General features: G+C 44.2%; 1 protein-coding gene across 16 annotated transcripts in view; it reads right to left on the bottom strand.

The window, feature by feature from the left end:
* tcf7l2 (transcription factor 7 like 2) overlaps positions 1-20,298 on the bottom strand; it is a 91,060-nt gene that overhangs the window by 56,920 nt on the left and 13,842 nt on the right. For all 16 annotated transcript variants that reach the window (XM_040134694.1, XM_040134695.1, XM_040134700.1 and 13 more), the window contains exon 4: positions 1,734-1,835. In XM_040134694.1, the coding sequence (XP_039990628.1) occupies positions 1,734-1,835 (102 nt within the window). The remainder of the gene's footprint in view (positions 1-1,733; positions 1,836-20,298) is intronic.

Below are 20,298 nucleotides of genomic sequence, written 5' to 3'. Positions count from 1 at the left end.
GTTTTTGGACGTCACTAATGCATTCTAAAAAGTTGCAGCTGCAACCATTACACTTGACCTTTGTTCTAAAACTTCCTTTAAAAGTGAATCGTACAGCAGGAGGTTTGAGTGGATGTTAGGTGGTGAGTATTTACAGCCGTATGACTCATAGCAGGATAAAACCTCAAGTATTTACCTGCAGTTTTTGCTTCCTACAACCAGTTTAATGACTTCATAGGAGCTGGGACTCTTTCAGCGTCTCCTAAAATAACAGTAAGAAGAGGCCCCTGAACTCTTTAGTATAAAAATAACACCAGCATCACAGGGGAAGATAAGGAGGGCCTTAGCAGGACTTGTTTTGTTCAGAATAACGCTGTCATCGCTAGCTCTTTGTCTTAAAACACAACTTTTGACAAGGTTTCTCTTTCAAATAAACAACCTTGTCGACTCCTGCTATTTTAAGATGTGCTTAACTTAAATGGGCAAAATACCAAGGAGGCCTTGGCTCACCAGCTTTTGAGTAACTGTTCAGATGGATTTTATTACAGGCTATTAAAGTAACTGAGCTGATCAAATGTCAATTGTGACTCAGAGGCGCTCTTTCTTGACAGTGTAATTTGTGCGATAAGAATCATCACTACCTTCTGTGCGAGCTCCAGAGCCATGATGACAGCGAGCTGTGTTGATGCACATAGTACCTAAATAGAAAGGGTGTGCTGTGTATTGTTAGCCCCAGCACTGAACTTTTACCACGGGAGATACTGTGTTCATGAGCATACAAACTTGGAAGGCTTCTCCATTTAAAATCATTATACATTTTCAAAATTTTCATATTCATAACAGTATGTAGAAGATATACGACTCCAAAACAAGAGTAACAACTGTGCCGATAATGGCCGAGGGCATTCATGGTCACCTAACTAATTCTGCTCAATCCCCGCTCTCATTGATTTTCCTGGCTCGCTAACCCTGTGACCACATACGTAGAGCTCCCTGTGTTCAACCTTTTTGCTGACCTCCTGAAAACTTTATGCCTTTGGCTAACTGCTAAGTTCACATTCAACTGTTCATTCTAGAGCTGCTAGCCTCTTAGATATTGACATGCCTGGGGTGGATGCTCTGTTGTTTGTATGTACTGCATATGCCCCCATGGCTGTCCAGCCAACTTTCCTGCCACAGTACTCCTCCAACTCCATGGATAGGGTAATCAATGTTGAAGGAACGCCCACGCTTTCCTCAAAGACAATATGTTAGCCACCCAGCATTAGCTCATTCTCATGAAAAAGTTGTCAACACGAGACCAGTTTTTCATAATCACACAGTTCAGTACAATGTGAGCTGGGAGTTGTCATTTTATCTGGGATTACAGGCGGCGTGGCTGTCCAGAGAACAACTGCTGCACCTGCCACAGTGGCAGCCCCCAGTGCCATTCGCGTCCTGATCACCACTGACAGACAAAAGCTCTACTTTCTGCGATCCACAAAACTTTCATTGTCAAAATGTGAACGTATAAAAGAACAAGTTTACATAAAACTGTCTGGGCTTATTAGTGACTGTGATTTAAGAGTAAATGCAAACAAATACGCATGTTTTAGTTAAAACATCCATTCATGGGGGAAAGGGGCGGGGCTTTCAACACTGAAGATGTTTTCAGGATGGATGAGAGAAGAAAAGTAGGGCCTGTAGTCTTTCTGTCATGAATAAGGGAATTAGAGCTGGTGAAAGAGGAAAGTACCGAGCGGAGTGTTACTTACAACGATGTGTGCCGGGGACGGGGACCTGGCATCTTTAAGTGCTTGTCTACTTTGAAGACCTCCTGGTTGAACATCTAGCAGGGGCCATTTCATCTGTAGGTACTGAATGGCAGAAAGGAAACAGAATGGAAAGAAAGAAACAAAACATGTTAACAATGCAGAAAGCAAAAACCAAAAGACAAAATTAAAAATAAGACAAAAAAAGGGAGACGACATTTCTTGACGGGTGTATGGGTGTGAAAACTCAAAAACATGGAAAAGCAAATAAAGATCTTAAGGCGGATGGTGGATGGGGTGAAGATAGCCCCAAGCATGCATCTGCGTAAACCAAATGATACAATATTTTTTCCAGAAATATACAGCACTAGACTGTTTTAATAGCCAGGCTCCTTCACAGTGAGCAGGAATTCGAAAAAACAAAAAAATATTTTTGGTTTTTCTAAAGTAGCTGAGGAGTGGCTTTGGATTTCATTAGGTCACTCCAACTCCACTAGAGTTGGTGGAGGGCAGAGATTAGGGGTAGTACTGTACATATCTTATGGCTTTAAGATGACCTAATGTCATAAATGTAACTTGTCAGAGTTTTATTGGAACCCATAAAGTGGTTAAAGCGTGGCGTCTCACCACACACTTCTGAGGCTAAACCTCCTGACTGCCCCCATAAATGATTGACTTGGCCTCTACCAAATGTCTCTCAATTTTCCTCCCACCCGCTTTCTCTCTCTCTGTCACGCACACAAATAAGCACAGAAAAACAGATAAGCAGAAACAAGGGTCATGAGAAACATCTGTCTGTGTTATAAACTGGGTGGAGCCCTTTTTATTTTGATGACATGTTCTGTGCAGACTGTAAAAAGGTCTACATTGTGCCTCTTCCTGAAATGAGCAGGAAAAGCTCTTGTGCTCATCTTCATATATTCAATCATAATAAAACATGTCAAATAATCCAAATTTGCTGTCATCCAAAATACTTTGCACATTCAAATGAAAAATGTTCAGGGGCCTTAAAGCAGATTCCCTGTGGATTTCAGCCACTGACTGCCTGGTGTTGACCTTGCTAAAGTATGTGGTCCAAACTCTGCTTATCAATGTCATGGCCACCTAGATTGAGAGGAAAAGGTCTCAGCAGCTGTTTCAGCTCTGAGGCCTTTGGAATGGAAAGAAGGTGAAGGTTCTAAAAATTGTGAAAAAGAGACACTAGTGTGGAACTCAATATCAGGGGCAACTGCTGTGAATGGTGTTAAACAAATGACCTTGGAAAAACCACTTGCTGCAGTGCCCTTACATTCAAATATGGGTTTAATAGGGTTTAATTCTTTAGAAAAAAAAATGCATAAAATATTTATAATAATGCCTTTATTGACAAAGTCTTTTCAAGATTGACAAACTCAAATGAATCCTAATGAAACCCTAATTTTGGCAATAAAAACAGGATTGTCTCAAGAATTTCAAACAAAAGAAAAAGAACAGAGACAGGAACAATCATCGGGGCTGCCTAATTAATACAAAGGAAGTTAACAGGCCTATTTTGTAACCTTGGTGCGACAGATATTTCAAAGACAGATTAAAATGGGCATGAGGTAAACTCTGCATTAATATACTTGGACTTGTATCTGGGCCTATGATGCCATTTGGGCATAAAATTTCGACATTATCAAGAAATCTTTCAAACAGCCTTTCTGTTTGGAGTTTGTTGCTTCACTTCAAGATCTTGTGTGAGTCCTTTTACATTATATTTCATGAATGACTGAGATCATGGGCTTCTTTGCTATAATGACATTAGACTTTAGAAGTTAATGCAATCCTGTAACATTTCATAATCATCTCACCATAATTATTGGCCCGGAGCCCCAGATCAGATTTTGGCACGTGGTGACAAAAAGTTTTGCTGCGTTATAAATTATAACCACTTGGTGCAACCATCGTACATTCCTCTAACACAATCTATGAAGTACAGATGGAAATAAACTATGGCTCTGTAGTAGCAGTTTGGCTCCTGCATGGAGATGCAGGTACATTAATTCAATTTCTTTGTGTTGTCAGCCAGCGAGGGTGACCACTAGTTTGTATGCATGTCTGAGAGAGAGTGTGTATGTGTATGTGTATGTGTGTCAGTGCTGGTCAGAGAGTGAGTGTGTCACGACCCTTCCTGAGACTGTGTCTAAATCAGTGGTAATTAGCGAAGAGTTCACTGTGGGGTGGCTGCCAGTGGTAGACGCTGGAGGGAGTTATTGACTCCATGTCCTCGGTTACAGCCCCTGCTGCCTGGTCTTTCTCCACCACTACCGCTCATTTATGATGCCAAGACGGCTTTTACTGCTAAAAACCTGGGTTTGTTTATGCTTGTTTGTATGTCCTAAGAGTGGAAAAGGAAAGGTTGTAAAAACTCCAGAGTTGAGGTCTTGTGGGTTTTTATGGACCCCCCACACTGGGTATTAATTGCCATGAAGGGGAGAGAGGAGGGGGATAGGGGGGAGGGTTGTAACAGTAAAAGAGGAGGAAGAGATCGACGGGGATGCTGTCATCTATGAGGTAATTCAAGACAGTGCCCATTGTGCCAGAGGGGCTAGAAGACAGGGCAGTGCTGGAGAGATGTGGGGAATTGTGAATGTAGTCCATGGGAAAGTCCTGCCATCGCGTTTGCCCACATGCTCACACATGCAAATATTCAAACACAGCTGCAGCCAGCAGAAAGGTCGAGAGGACGTCCGGAGGAGTTGGGTAAGGAGCGTGAAGGTGACACCCCTGAATGTGGCAATAGGGTACAGCGACTTTGAAAGACTACAGACAGAGAGAGAGGGTGCCGGAGCGCATGCCCTGACAAGTGGCTCCTCTTCAGCCCTGCTGTTGCAAATGTTCTCACACACTAATCTCTCCTGCAGGTTTTACAAGCATGCCAAGCAAAACGGAGCCCTGGCAAGCACTGGGCTTTCCGACCACCCCCTTCTTGGCCTCCTTCCTCTCTCTCACCCGCCCGTCTGTCTGTCCTGCTAACGGACGCACTGCCTGGGCTTGAGTAGGCCCGTGACCTCTGGCCCCTCTCTGCTGCTCCAAACCCCCTCCCTATTCCCCACTCTGCGACCTGAAAACTCTCCTGCTATGAGGGGGCCCCCCGGGTAACTCAAGAGCCATTCCAATGTGACAAATTGCTCCGGAGTTGCAGGATAACTCTCTCTTTTCCTCTGTGTCTCTTCCTGCCCTCCTCCCACACACACAAACACCAGCCAGCCCCCCTTGACAGACCCCAACCTTGTAAGAGCCACCCAGTGGTTGTGCTCCAGCTCCGGGTTGTGCAGCAGACGGCTTCTCCTTCTCCTCACCCCCCTCCGTTCTCTTCCCCTACCCTGCGCCCCTCCTCGCTGGGCCAGCCCCACAATGGGAGCTGAATGACTCAATTGTCTCTGATGAAGTGAAAGACAAGGGAGTCCTCTGAATCCTTACAGAGGGATGAACTCACTCTCACTGTCCCGATTTTCCTATCCACTACTGCTTTCCCAAGCACAAGAAGGGGGTTGGTGGTGGGGGGTGGGAGTTGTTCACAAGAGCTACAACAAATTATTTTCATTATTGATTATTTGTCTATTATCTTTCAATTAACAATTTAGTCTATAAAATCAGTCAGAAAATAAAAAGAGCCCAATGTCCTGAGGTGATGTCTTCAAATTGCTCGTCTTGTCTGACCAACAGTCCAAAACCAGTTTTGGCATTTTTGCTTTATGAATGACTGACTGAATGTCATATTTTTAGATGATTAATTCTCTGTTGATCAATTAATCTCCTTCTTGTTTCAGCAATAATTTGTCACTATATTATTTTTAAGCAGGTGCTTCCTACGTGCATGCTGGACCACTCACCCATACGTGAGTGACTCCTGCTGCACCAAGGTTTGGCATGTTATGAGCTACAGAGTGTTAACCCAGATCCACACTGACTGTCATCGTAGTGAAAACAAGCTGGGGCCCTGGTCCCAGTGTCACAGCTCATGGCAGAGGGGAAGCAGGCTGAAGACAAATGGAAGGGCTTCCTGAGCGCTCACACATCATCCTCAAACGTCCACACACCAGCTTCCATCACTGTTGTTACTAATTCAACAAGCTGCCACAGAAGCAATTTGGCCTAAAAAAAAAAAAAAAAAAAATACACCTTCCTAGTACCAGTGCTAGACTCTGATCCTCCCAAAAATAAACTGTTTTTCCACATCCTATCTAACATTAACTAAACGCAGATATGTGCCATCGACAAAGAACAGGGAGAAGTGTCATTCATACATTTTCCAATGTGAATGTCAGACACGGGAAAGTGCAGGATTGTTCTGCCTGTTTCTGGTCAACGATCAGCTCCTTTTCCATCAAGCCCCAATCTGATGTGTTTATTACATGCGGCCTGGCGGCTTGAGCAGCAGCCACCACACGGCTTGTTCGTTTTGTTTTGGATTAAGAGCAAAGAGCCTCAGACCAATCAAACAAACAGAGTTCCTTATGTGCCAATATGACTTCCACACACTGGTCCGCTTTCCATCAGGGTACCATGGGACAGATGATGAGGACCACTGGGGCTCCATCAAGCACTCCAGCCATGTGAGCAATGTGACTAAGGAGGGGAGACAAACACAGAAAGACAGACAGATAGCAGCTTGGGTTTAGAGTCAGCATATGGATAATGGGTGTTGCTCTAAAGAGTCCAGCGGATCTTCAGCCCATCTGTGGCCTCCTCATATCAGACATGACAGAGCTCTACTTTATAGTGTGTACAGATAACCCATGTACATTCCCAGTGACCCTCACAAAATACTGTAAATGTACTTACATATGCACACCTGAACAACAATGCTCAACCACATTTGAACATCCTCTAGTTGACAGGCCCAGCAGCTCCTCTGGGAGAGCGCTCAGAGATGGGATTGACAGCTTGCAGATTACACCAATCAGACTGCTACTATAAAGAGCTTAATTTAAGTCTGAAATGATCAAGGCTAGTAAGAGGAGCCCATTCAAAGCTCTGCAAGTAAACTGCACAAAGCTTAAAAGATTAGTACATCCAGTTTGACTACAATTTTATCCCTTTAAAAAGGAGAGTGGAGCATATTGTCTTGATCTGTTGCAGATATTACCGGCAGCCTTTGTCCTCACTCACAGGTGCAAGAGAAGAAGCGAACACGTGGTTACACAAACACGTAATTTGTTGAGGAGGGGACAGTAATTTTCTGTAATTGAGGGAAGAGAAGCGTAATGCAACACAGACCCTTTGAAATCCCCTTGATAAAAAAAAAACAGAAAAAAAAAAAAAAAAAAAAAAATCACCAGCCCACTCAGCCATATGATACATTATTGCGTGTGTTTCTGAGTACAGTGCAGACCATAAGGTTGACTGGAAAGCGAATGGAAATAGTGCAAGAATTTCTCGACAAAACTGGGAGAAAGTTAGCCAGCACAAGAGGGTCCGTCATGGCTGCTTTGGCTGTACTAATGCACATTTTATGAGTAAATATTACAAAAAAAAAAAAAAAGGAAAAGAAAAAAACCCCCCTCCTGCTCTGATAGCCAGAGGCAGTTTGCAACCAGGAAAATAAAAGTGGAATGTGGGAAGGCCTGGGGTTTTTGTGCCCTGGGGCAGGAAGGGGTCCGCTGGGCCCATATTTACTCTAAAGCCAGAACACCTTGGGGGTTCCACTGGCTCTGACAGCACTGGGGCAGCCGACCTGTTCCAAACCCCCCCCACTCCGTTTGCCAACAATCTCCACCTCCAACTCAAACTCCCCTTCTCTCTGCTTCTTACAAAAAAACTCAATCTGACACGCTCATATAAGCCTTTTTTCCACATGGGGATTGTGCACGTGACCTCTCCATCCTCTCCACCCAACTGAGACTTTACTCACCCCTTAAAAAGAGGCTTTAGAAACAGGCTTCTGAAACAACTATTGTTCAAAATATCTCAGAAAGTGATTGGATTTGATTTTTTAAAAAAAGGGCGAATTCGTTAGTTTTTAACTGATCTGTTTCGTGTCCTTTCTTTAGACTTTTTTCCATCAACATTTGACTTTTATCTGGCCTGTTCTGGAAGTTAGTTTCGCACTCTTAAACACTGGGTCATGAGATAAGTATGGCTTTGCCCTGACACTGTTTACTTAGCAGGTGTGGACAAATGCGCTGTTCAAACACCAGCTGATTGACCGGAAAGTTTCAAAGGGTTGCACAACACATTGCAGACACAAATTTTTCTACAACAATTACAAAGAGACAAAATTGTCCACTAGTCATAAGTTTAGCAAAAACGTAGTTCACTACCTATAATTAAATTGACTGGATGATGACAGACTGTGACTAAAATTACACCTGAAGGCACAGTACAGTACAGTGTACTCAAAGGAAGCATAAGGGTGACATGATTGCAGTCCAAAACACACCAACTTCTCAGCAAGCCTCAGAAAGTAAACAGCATTCGATTTCTGACTCTTGCACCCCCCCCCCCCGGTCCCTCTCGCTGTGTCATTAAGAGTATCTCTTGGCTGCTCTATAAATAGTGGCAGGGAGGGTGAAGGCCAGCAGGAGCTGGCTAGTCTTCCATCAGCCCCGCTAATGAACAGGAACTCTGGCACTTTTAGCATCAGGCTCTGCTGCAGAATGCCTCTGTTTCTCCTGCTTCACAGAGCTGCACTCGCCACTCTTCTATCTGAGTGACTCCTCCTCTTTCTTTTTCCTTTACTCAGACAAAAATATAACTTGGGCTTTTGGGTGCTTTTCGTTGGCCTCTATAATCACACACTGAGTGGGTTACATGTTATGAAGCCTGAAGCTAGGACGATTGCTATGTTAAAAAATGCAGCTTAATCGATGCGTCTAACTTCCCCCTATTAGGGCTGTAATTACAGTTAACTTAATTACTCAACAGACTGGGATTACTCATCAATACTCCCTAGTCTACTTATTTCTCATATTTTAATTTTGTGTTCACGCCTAAAGGCTAGAAAAAAAAAAATCTGAACGCAAAGTGCTGAGTTATTTTACAAATAAGAGCTCAATTTTTTGGCATGCTTTTATGATGGAGCTAAAACCGCAACTGCTTGTTTTATGGTGCTCTATGAATCATCAACACGATGAACAAGTCCCTGTACTTTCTTTCCTATTAATATTTTCATTCATAAAGGTAACAGGATATATAGATGTGTTAAGTCAAAGGCAACTGGATTGACTGGTTTTGTTTTGAGGACATTTTGCCACTTTTCAGTTCTAGTGAACTAATTTGCATCCTGGATGAGGGATGAAACATCTTCAAGGTTAAAAACAGCAAATCCAGTTGCCTTCGACATGGTGGTTCTAGATCCTCTAGTTTCCTGTTTTTTTGCTTTGTCATATTATTTTGTGGGCTTCCACACATCCCTCCATGCCACAGCTTAACTATGAAACACCATCATCTTGTGAAACTACTCAGACACTAGGCCAAGCCAAGCAAATCATATGCTCACATCATGCTTACCTTTGCTTACAGGAAGCAGGGTTAGGGGCGTGGAGGGTAGAGTTAAAAAGGTGAGCAGCAGCTGAGCTCTGCTGAGGGAGAAAAGTAAGCTGATTGCAGCGCCCACGTATTGCTGGAGAATGCTGTATTTGGTGTTGTGCTGGAGGAGAGCTGAACGCTGCCCTTGATGTTGGGTGTCTGGTTTTGTTCTGCGAGAGTTCACTATGAATTAGTTAAACGGTAGACTGGATATAAGGAAGCTATGAAACATGCCTCAGAGGGAGAGAATGTGTACACTCTCAGGCTTCACAAAGACTTCCTATATTCTGAAAACACTACACGCTATCACACAATTCCACCTACGCATATTCATCAATCAGAGAGCATTATGTCGGAGGTTCCACATACACACACCAACAGGCAATTAATCTTCACAAAAGCATCATATGAAACCAACAAACATTCAGTCTGTTTTGTGTCTCTTTGACACTTGCACATACACCTTGAAGCAGTTCAGCCTCCATATTCATGAGGCCTACTCCCTCAGCATACCTAAAGCCCAGAATTTTAAGTGTTTCAACTCAAATCTCAAGTAAGGTGTCAGGTTATAGATTTGTAACCTAACTAACTAGGCTAATACATCCGCTTTAAGCTATCTATTTTAGGTTCAATTAGCTTTAACCTAACTTACTATTGCTGTTATAAAACACAGTAGTTACTATGATATCGTGCATGGAGGAAGGAAAAAAAATTCCCACACAAGCAATTAAATGCACACTCACACAGCGGGGTACTGCCACTTTGCAACGGTAGCTTAATGAATAAATAAGTAATAAGGGCTTGGTTATCTGAGCTCATTAAAATGGGAGATACTTCCATGACAATAAGACCTGAGGTAGGTAAGGCGCAGCAGCTTTGTTGCTCGGGCCCGAGTGGGTGGCCCCCCAACCCCCCTTTAACCTGACCACATGACCACAGTGCCCCAGCGCTCACCTCCAAATCATCTCTGTCAGTGATGCACCCTGAACCGTACCCTCCCCACCTTCCCTGACACACAGCAGCACATGCAGCTTCATGCATGCACGCATACAGCTGCAAGCACAAGTTCAAAAAAAATAAAAAAAAAAAAAACAAAAAACACACACACACACACACACACACACACACACACACACACACACACACACACACACACACACACACACACACACCTCTCTCATGGTTAATTACCACTTAGCTCAATCACATAGGAGATGCCTCCCACCCCCAACACCAACCTCCCAAACCCCCCACCCTCGCAAAACAAAAAGCAGTACACATGCCAATTATTGATGAATCTTTAATATGTGGTTTACAAAGTCTCCATCTCATTTCCTACCACTGAGCAGGTGATTACTCTTCTAGTAGGACCAGTAATATAAATAGAAAAGGGCTTTGGCATCTAAAATATTACATGCAAGAGACTGAGTAAGAATAAATTAGCTTAATGTAATATTTTCAAGGGTTGAAATAAAGTGGCTTGGGCCATTTGGCTAACTTTTTTTTGTTTTCTCCTCCTGCCTTGCATCTTGCTAGCTCTGTATAAAACCCCTGGAAAAAAAAATCCCACACCGCAATAACATGTCAATAATGAGCTGAGGCCATCTATTGATCAGCTTAATTTTGCATCTATTAGCTAGGGAACGGCTTGCTCCGGGGGCGAGGGAAACCAGGCGCTAACACGCACCGACAGGCTGGATGGAGATCATTACAACTGATGTTCACACACACGCTGTGATTGACATGGAGATAAGGCAGGAGAGAGCCTGGGCTCGCACGCCTCCCCGCACACTAAGCTAATGATACACCAAACGTGAAACGTGTGCTTGGTGTGTGTACGTGTGTGTGTGTGTGTGTGTGTGTGTGGCTGGGAACATGATAGAGAGAGCGTCTATCTAGAAAGAGAGTTGAAGAAGGAAAAAAGAGAAAAAGAGGAGAAGAAAAAGCAGGCCACACGCCTTTGCTAATTGGCACAGTCAGACAGGGAAGCTCATAAAAGACGAAAAAGCATTTAGTGGAGCACCTCAGCTTTCTGGATCGCCTTATCAAGTCTGTGTCATTTAAATACAGTTGACTACACCTCAGAAAAACCTAGCTTTGACCTGGAATGCATAGCTTCATCTGATACTTCCTTAATTTAGAGAGTTTGCATAAAAAACTCAGTTGACGCATTCATTATGAAAATCCTTTGTTTTCCTGTGAACGAATGATTGCAAGCTTTATGTGCCCCGCGTCAACACAGCAACCAAAGCAGCTGGAAAAAAAAAAAAAAAAAAAAGCAGAGAGAAGATCTTTCTCCCTCTCTGAGTGCTTCCTGTCTCTTCTTTTTCACAGAAGAAGTGACGTTGAGAGTAAGGATGGATCCATAACAGAGAGGGCACGCAGAAAACAATATGATGCCCTTTTCCTCCACCTAACCTATCCACCACCACTGCGGCAACTGGCCTAGCTTGGCTTTGATGCAACCAGCTGCAAAATAGGATGCTGCAGCTTATCCACACAGAGAGAGAGAGAGGGAAGGGCCTGGCACTGGAACTGCACCTTTTACCACACCGTCAAAAAGAAACAACTGAATTTTTGTGTACGCCATCTGTATATCTGAGTTTTTACAGGGAGGAGGTCTTGTTTTATGCCAGATAGGTTCTATGGAGGTGAGGTCAGAGGCACAAAAAAAAAAAAAACCTTTGGCTACAAACTGTGTGTTTTTGTCAGCTGAGGGATGCAGCAAAGGGATGGAGGGAGCTGCGGGAGGAGGGAGGGAGGGAGAGAGGGAGGGAGGTGAGGGAGGTGAGGGAAGGGAAGGGGGGGGAAGGAGGAGAGAGGAAAAAAAGCCCTCAGCCAAGCCATCAAGTTGAACATTGAACTTCACAGTAGTAGCTGCCTTTCTATGCCTCTCCTTTTGATGTTACCTCCAAAGCAAAGGATCAAAGGCTTGGAGTGTGGCGTGGGGAAGTCCCAAGCTCTTAGCCTGCCAGCCTGTGATATATGCAAAAGTCTACGCCAAAAGAGAGAGTGGGGCAGAGAGAGAGAGAGAGAGAGAGAGAGAGAGGGTGCTCGAGAGCAAAAAAAAAAAAAAAAAAAGCTTGCATGGAATGTGGCTAAACAGTATGTTTTTTGTGTAATGAATGACAAGGGGATGACGCAACCCGACACTTAGTTGCAGGATGACGTAGAGCTGGATAAAGTGCACACACACGAGTTTTGGTGAACGGGCATTTGATGCTCTTAGGGGGCAGAGTGTGTGTGTGTGTGTTTGTGTGTGTGTGTGTGGGGGGGGGGGGGTTCTAGCAGGGTTTGAGTGTTTGTTGCCCTCACAACTTCCCCCTCATCCTCCCATCCTCAACCAGCAACGCGGGACACCCCAAACCCCCAGTGCCTCTCCAACATCAAGGGGGCGAGAGGCTGTGTCGTCTCGACATAAATATACAGTGTGCTGTTAAAGCGAACTGTAGCGGACTACAGTAAACACAGTGCGCACGAAATCCTGGTTGTCTCTTGCTTGAGCATAAACACTCACAGAGCACACACTCACACACACTGTGGGCTCAGCTGGGCCAAAGAGTGGAGCAGAGGTGTGCTAAAATTGACAAATCTCTACGAGACAAACACAATCTACGTACACACACACACACACACACACACACACACACACACACACACACACACACACACACACACACACACACACACACACACACACACACACACACACACACACACACACACACACACACACACACCCTTTCCCCAAGGCTGTAGGATTAAGAGGTCCAGCTGGCTGACAGCAAGCCCTTCCTTCCCACGTATCCCGTCAATCTAACACCCCCCCCCCCCAACACACACACACACACACACACACACACACACACACACACACACTCCGAGTAACCCCCCCCCAGCGCCCCTCCCACACCTCCAACCCCAGGTCTGCCAGCCATCCAGCTCACCATGCATGCCAAGAGGACACACCTGAATTTGACATTGATCGGCCCTGTGCCTGTTTCACTTCCTTCCACCCCACGCACAGTCACAGACTGTAGGAAAAAGGACTCCAGATTATTCGGAGACAAGACATTCCCCAGAGAAATCTGGATGTTGGGCAGGAAAAGTTTAGGGAAACCCACCAAGCCACCAAAACGTGGGCTCTATGTCACTGGCACCATCAAAGTGGGTTGTCCATTCACCTAGCCTTCCTATCAGTGGTACTGGTTATATTTTTCAAGATACAGATTCCTGGAAAGTCATGGCCTTCATGAGTGGAGAAAGCGAGAACAGGAGTAGGCGGAAGAATACAAGCTTTACCAAGATCTTTACTACCCCCCCCCCTTTCTCAACAGCTGCCAGGTCACTTTACGAATGTCTGGAAGAAAATATGCTGTAGGGTGTTGTGTGAGTGTTATATCATTTTCTCGACAGGGAAGTATGTGCACTTGAATGTGCAAGGAAAAAAAAGCGTTCAGTATTCCAATATGTGAGATAACTGAACGTTGGGAATATGTTATTGGAATCAGTTTAGCACATGCTTCATGTTTTTTTCTTGTGTCTTCTCTCCCTCAGGGTCAAAAGGCATGCTAAGTTTTTTAGGCTGACTCCAATCCCAATGTTTGAAAGTTAAACATGTCTTTTCTGTACAACAATGTTTTGTTACTTACAGGCCGATGCCTCTGTGATAAGCTAAAATCTGCCTATAATGTCAGCCACGCCCATGTATCAGTTCCAAAAACAACTCACTCTCGCAAGACCAAAGAGCAGAGAACTGAGATTTAAAAAGTTAATGTCATCAGATGGTGAAATCTGAAGCTGCTCTGTTGATTTTGAGGAACCACAAAATGTAAATGGGCTCCATACTACAATAGTGTCATAATTTCAGAACCAAAAAAAACCCAACTAATATCACATGAACATCCCCATGGGTGCTCTCATATTAACTTTCGCCGTCATGGCCATTTCAGCCTCAGTGATGGAGTTTGTGTTCACTAATATTGACTGGAAAAACAAAGCTATGAGAACAAAACGTGAATTCTTAAACTTCCTTGTTACCCAGTGCCAGAGATGAGTGGCATGCCTAATATGGAGAAAAGACAGAGCATGATTTAGGTGAACTTTGGGTGAAGACAAAACAAGAGTGGCAGCAGCAGGGTCTTATTTCAGTTGCAATCACAACCAGAGGATACTAAAGCCAGGCTTGGGGCTGCCTTGCCCCAATGGGTAACTAATGAGAACAGAGAAAAATCTATCCGGCAATTCACCATGATACCATCGACAGGGGCAGATCGCTACCACAGATTGGGTTGGGTGGGGTGTATAAGGAGAAAGAAAAAAAATAAAAATAGACAAGGCAGTGGTGTAAGGAAAGAATAAGAATTAGGTAGTGAGAAATGGAGAAAGGAGAGAGCAAGAGATAGAAGGGAGGAAAATAAATTCACAATGATGACACGTAAGTGCAAAGAGCGATTAAGGATTTACTTTCAAAAGGACTCCCATTGATCTTTTTTGATAGACCTGCAATAAATCAAACTGGATTGACTCGCATGAGAACCAAGCCTAATCCTTTAGTCAGATCCAGGAGAACTCCAACCAAACCAGCTGTTAATTTAGGCTTTACAAGATAAAGCGGGAGAAATCCAACCTGATGTACCCTAGGGCAGCGGCTTACATCATCTCTGTAAAGCAATCAACTTATTGCCAGTTTGGAAAGGTAATCAGAGCACATACTGAGAGAAAAGAGGGAGAGAGGGCAGGGACTGCTGGGTGGAGAGAGGGAGGAGGAAAAAGAGAAAAGAGAGACAAGAGATGGCTGAAGAGGTTAGAGAATGAACAGAAGCATATGACTAAGAAACAACAGAAAATGGAACTTGAGTCGACTTTAAAAATGTCATTTAAAAAATAAAAAATAAAATTAATTTCTTCGGGATGCTGGGCAGATACATGGCCTTCTGACTGAAACAATAAATGTTGCAACAAAAAAACGTGTTTACACAGAGTGAATCTCCAATTATCTCCATAGGGCAAAGATGAAACAGAGAGGAGCTAGCTTGCTGCAAACAGTAGCTCTCTGGGCTGACAGCAGGGAGTGGAGGCAGGCTTCAGCCCCCCCCCAACACCACTCTGTAATTTCCCTGGAGGCTGGCCCAGACCTCGTCCCCATCCCCAGTGGCCGGTGCCACCTCAGCCGGGTCCTGCCAGCCCTGCTGTGGCTGCAACATAACACAACCATAGTAATTAAAATGGTTATTTTTGTTTTGGGGGGAACAGGAATGATTTTTTTTCCAAGCTCTGGGCGGAAGTATTGTAAGACACCATCCAGCCCACACTGAGTAAACCATACTGATGTCTTTTTCAGTTGCATACTATGCATTCGTGTATGTCTGTATGTCATCGGGGTACTACTGGGGTTTTGGTTCCTCATCTTAAACGGGTATGTGAGACCGCAATGGCGGATGCAGACGATAAAGCCTGAAAACCACACACAAACACAAACACACACACACACACACACACACACACACACACACACACACACACACACACAAACACAACCACCCAACCACCCCCACACACACAAACACACACACACACACACACACACACACTGACACAAAGACTCATTAGCTCACCATCTCCCCTGTCTTTAATGTCCTGTTTACAACGCAAAACAACCAGATCAGGAATGAAATCCAATCACAGGGCTTTGCAGGGCCCTTCACGTCGGCCTCGCAGGAGAGCTGAGGAGAAGCAGGCCTTGTAGTCTCTGGACACTGTCCAAGGGAAACCAAACCTCAGGACTCCAAACAAAACCACACATAAAATCAGAGTTAAAACAGCAGCCTCTATTCAGCCCGTCACGACCCCACCAGCTCACACACAAACTTACGCACACTCTTTGGCCCCTTTTTCTCTATCCTCTCCTGGTTACACTGTATGCACACAGGGATCACTCCGACTTCAGCAGGGCTCCTCTCGCATTGCCAAATTGATTGAGGCTTGGTGACTTGGGCTTTGACATGGGCTCGTTGGCGTGTGTAAACACACACACACACACACACACACACACACACACACACACACACACACACACACACACACACACACACACACACACACACACACACACACACACACACACACACACACACAACAGATCCATGTAAAGGAGACTGCCACTTAAGCTTGACTCACATCAGCCTGTGCTATCTTTAGCAGCTGGGCTAAACTGTTAAAACCGCACAACAACTCTCCCCCTTCCCAGCCGGCCTCCCCTGACTTCAAATAAGACGGCCTGGCTCTTCGGCAGTGGCTGCCCACTGGTACCTCCCTCCACGGCCACAAGGTCACACGTTTAATTACACAGAAAGTAGTAATCTCACCAGACAGATGGCAAGCAGGCCGCCTCTCAATTACTTTATGCCCAATTGAATCATTACTGATGTTATTTGCTAAATTATGGCACACAGAAAAAACACCACAAAAACTGGATTTGTGCTACAAGTGGGAGGGGGAGAGGGTTACAAGGTCGGGGCAGTGTTAGGACTGAAGCAGATGTGCCTCATGCCAAGCAACTGTGACAGGGATCAAAAAGGCGTGAAGAATACAAGCGCAAGACTGTGTTAGCTTTTGGGAAAAATTGGAAGTTTAACACCACAGTGATCAGTGCCAGAAAAAACAGACCCTTATTTTTCTCGAAACCAAAACTGGTACAGAACATTGGCCTATGTGGAAACAGTCGGCTCCCGGCAGCCCAGTTGAGGAAACCGCATGACAAGGCCAATTTAAAACGTGAAGAAAGTGTCTGTCTCTTAAAAGTGAGCCAAGGAAAAAGAGTTGGGTTTTCTACAGTTATTTTTCTTTTCAGGACAACCAGTTTGTCATTTGGGAGCATCCCAGTGGGCTCGACTTCTTTCCTAAAACCACTTGAATGGTCAAGTGTGAGTGGTCTCATCTCAGCATCCAACCGTGTTGATGCCTCACTTATCATTACTCAGCTCCTCCTGCCAATCGTCTCTGTGAACAATTAGAGGTTGAATTTCCCAGCGTCTCAAACCAAAGCATCTCAATCTCCGGCCAGGGAGCTCCAACAGCAAAGCTTTCCAGCCAGGGAACAAGATTCTCTTCAAGTTCAGGCCTAAGATTTGATACTTATTCATCACTGTTAATGAGGCTTCCCTCAGCCTGTTTATGATTTAACATGACCACTGAGCTAAATGATAGCAAATTAACTGTGCTGAATGGCTTCATTAATGTCAGGCAAAAAAAAAAGATTTGAGTGAGATCACTTCTGAATGTGCGAGGCCTACCACTAATGTTTACTCAAGTACCAAAATTTGGATCTTGGGCATACCAAAAAAAAAAAAAAAAAAATGGTTTGGCCTGTATGTCTATAAATATCCAAGCATAACTTGCACCTACAGGTGTCCTATTAAAACAACTAATTTATGTCCCATGCCAGGATTAGCCAAATGTATGCCATGTAAAACAATACTTGACTACATAATGTACAGCTGAGGCCAATGTTTACTTCTAAATTTAGTAAAGCATTAGAGGAAGAAGATTAACAGGTTGGTTCACCAGCTTCATTAACTTTACAACCAAGCCACAGAGTATGAAACTACATGCAGTGGTAGTGAAAAACATTTGTCCCACTGGTGGCTGTAATAAGAGTGGCAGCTCGCCACTAACTGGGAACAGTTGTGTTGAGAGGCACGTCTACTGATGTAAAATGATCTTTGGGAGCATATAGAAAACTTCCATCCATTTTATTTTTCTGTGTCAGGGTGAGGAATTCCACTGGCCTATAGACGGCAGCCAGCAGTTGTTCCCCCACGAGGGTGGACAAGCATCTGGGAAGAAGCAAGCAGGCGGATCCGAAGATGGTGACTAGATCTGCATATTTACAGCACAGGATTTTCAGATTGCAGGATTCAAAAGTGATCCCAAAGGCAAGTGCAGAAAATTAAAAGAAAGGGTCAACGGAACTTCCCCTAGAAGGCTCAGAGGACTTACAGTAATGGCTCCCAGGCACATCTACAACCCCACTATCCTGAGAGGACGGGGGAGGTTTCTTCTTCAACTTTCCAGTTGTGCCATTGCTCTGCTTGGGAGAGAAGCTGCACTGCTGTTTAATACCATAATGTTAACAGAACTGTAGGAAGTTAGAGACATAAAAACATTAACAGAGGAGGTTTGAAGGGGGATTTTCACATGATGACTCTGTTACACGATAGTCTGCATTCCTAATACTAGGCTGGGTAATCAAAATGAACTTTTGAAATAAAAAGAAGAAGCAACTAGGCAAAACAATCTGTTAATCACACATCCAGGGCTAAAACACAGTATCAAAACATATCGGAATCAAATGTTTAGAGAGCATTTCATTGTTTTTCCTTTTAATAACTACGCAAAAGTGAACACTGAAGGCCATTTTATATGCCACTTGTGGTTGCTGGTGTTCACTAACATATGACAGGTTTCACACGTCTGCAATGATGTAATCCTAGTAGGTGTGCATATCTGTTGCCTATCTCTCAAAATTCAAAACACTGCGGATGCAGCACCTGCCAATTACAGGGCTTTTGGTGTCAGATTCTCAGTGTGCGTAGTGCAACTCCATCTCCTTCGAAATGCAGCCGCTGGACAAAACAACAGATCAGCTGGACTTCAAATGTTTGCATAATGTCTAATTCTTACCTGTAAACTTTTTGAATACTTTAACGGAATCTGTTCAGCGGTTAAATTCAAGGTTAAAACAGAAGTCCATGTTCACATTTGCTCATTCTGATCCCACTTGAAACAGAAGGAACTGTGCTTAAAGCAACAAGAGAAACTTCACACGTCAAAGTTTATTTCAGAGCGTCTCCCCCTATAGAAGTGCCAAGACGAGACCACAGAAAGTATGTACGGCATACCCAGTGGCTGCCCAGGCACATACAGCATGTTTGAGCCTTATGCCACAGAGGCCTGCCCATTTGATCCCCCACAAGCAGGGAATTCTAGCTGATGCTTTCTCCCAATGGCCCACACTTGACCGTGGGCCTTGCACTCTTTTCCCAGCTGCTGTAGGGGAGGCATGGATGGCAGTGCTGGCACCTGTCTATGACAAACCTCGGCATTCACACTGACTCTGATTTCCTGAGGCCGGCTGCCTGGCAGTCAGGTGACAAATGCTAACACACACTGTCTCTGACACTGACTGCAAACATGCCTACACACTGGCAATCCAAAATCTACTGAACCAAGAGGCACTTAAGTATGATCCCAACCACTTAAAAGGCATCAGCATCATAGTGAGAGAGGTCTTAGCCTCTCATGTCTCTCTGTCTGATAGCAAACCCTGCCCTGTTTCAGGCTGTGGCTTGGAGCTGTAAACCAAAGCTTCCCTAAACGCCTCTCACTAGCCCAGCTATGCTCTAACCACTGTTTTTGCATACCGCTCAGCTTGTGTAACCGTTGAGTGGTTTCGCTCCAGTGAAACAAAGGTTGTGTAAAAGACTAAGCAGAGTGAGGCCATCTAATGTTAGTGCCTTTCAAGAGTTGATAAACACACATCTGTCCATGCAATACAAGAAACACTGATGAAAATAAATTGAAGCATTAAGCAGCTGAAGAGCTTTCATCATAACAAAATCAAAGTATCATGGGTGAGACTGCCAGTGGCTGAGGCAAACGCTGCTCAGGCCAAAAGTAAGATTTCTCAGGTGAGTCAGTCATTGTGCTGAGAGTCTTGCCTATCTACAGTAAACCACTGGCATCCACAATTTAATTATGACTCAATTTGAAACCCCCCTGATTTCACAGAGAGTATGAAAGTCAGTCTGGGTCGGAGTGAATTGTGACACCATCAACAGTAACACAAACCCTACTGCAACATTTTATTAGTTGTTTTATACAGCTTGCTATTATATGCAGTATCTTTCACTCTCTACTAATAACTTAGAGTAAAATGTTTGTAAAGACATTTCTTGACAGATTGACACTAGAACCAGAAATTAGGTTACAGGTCTGCTCTTTTACGGCATTTAATTACTATGACTGGTCACAGCGTGGCCTGCGATAGTAACTGCTGCTTAAAAAAAGGCAG

Source organism: Xiphias gladius, chromosome 9 (assembly GCF_016859285.1).
Source record: "Xiphias gladius isolate SHS-SW01 ecotype Sanya breed wild chromosome 9, ASM1685928v1, whole genome shotgun sequence".
Classification (NCBI taxonomy): Eukaryota; Metazoa; Chordata; class Actinopteri; order Istiophoriformes; family Xiphiidae; genus Xiphias; species Xiphias gladius.
Note: the sequence above shows the minus strand (reverse complement) of the source record. Positions and strands in the feature narration are given on the sequence as shown.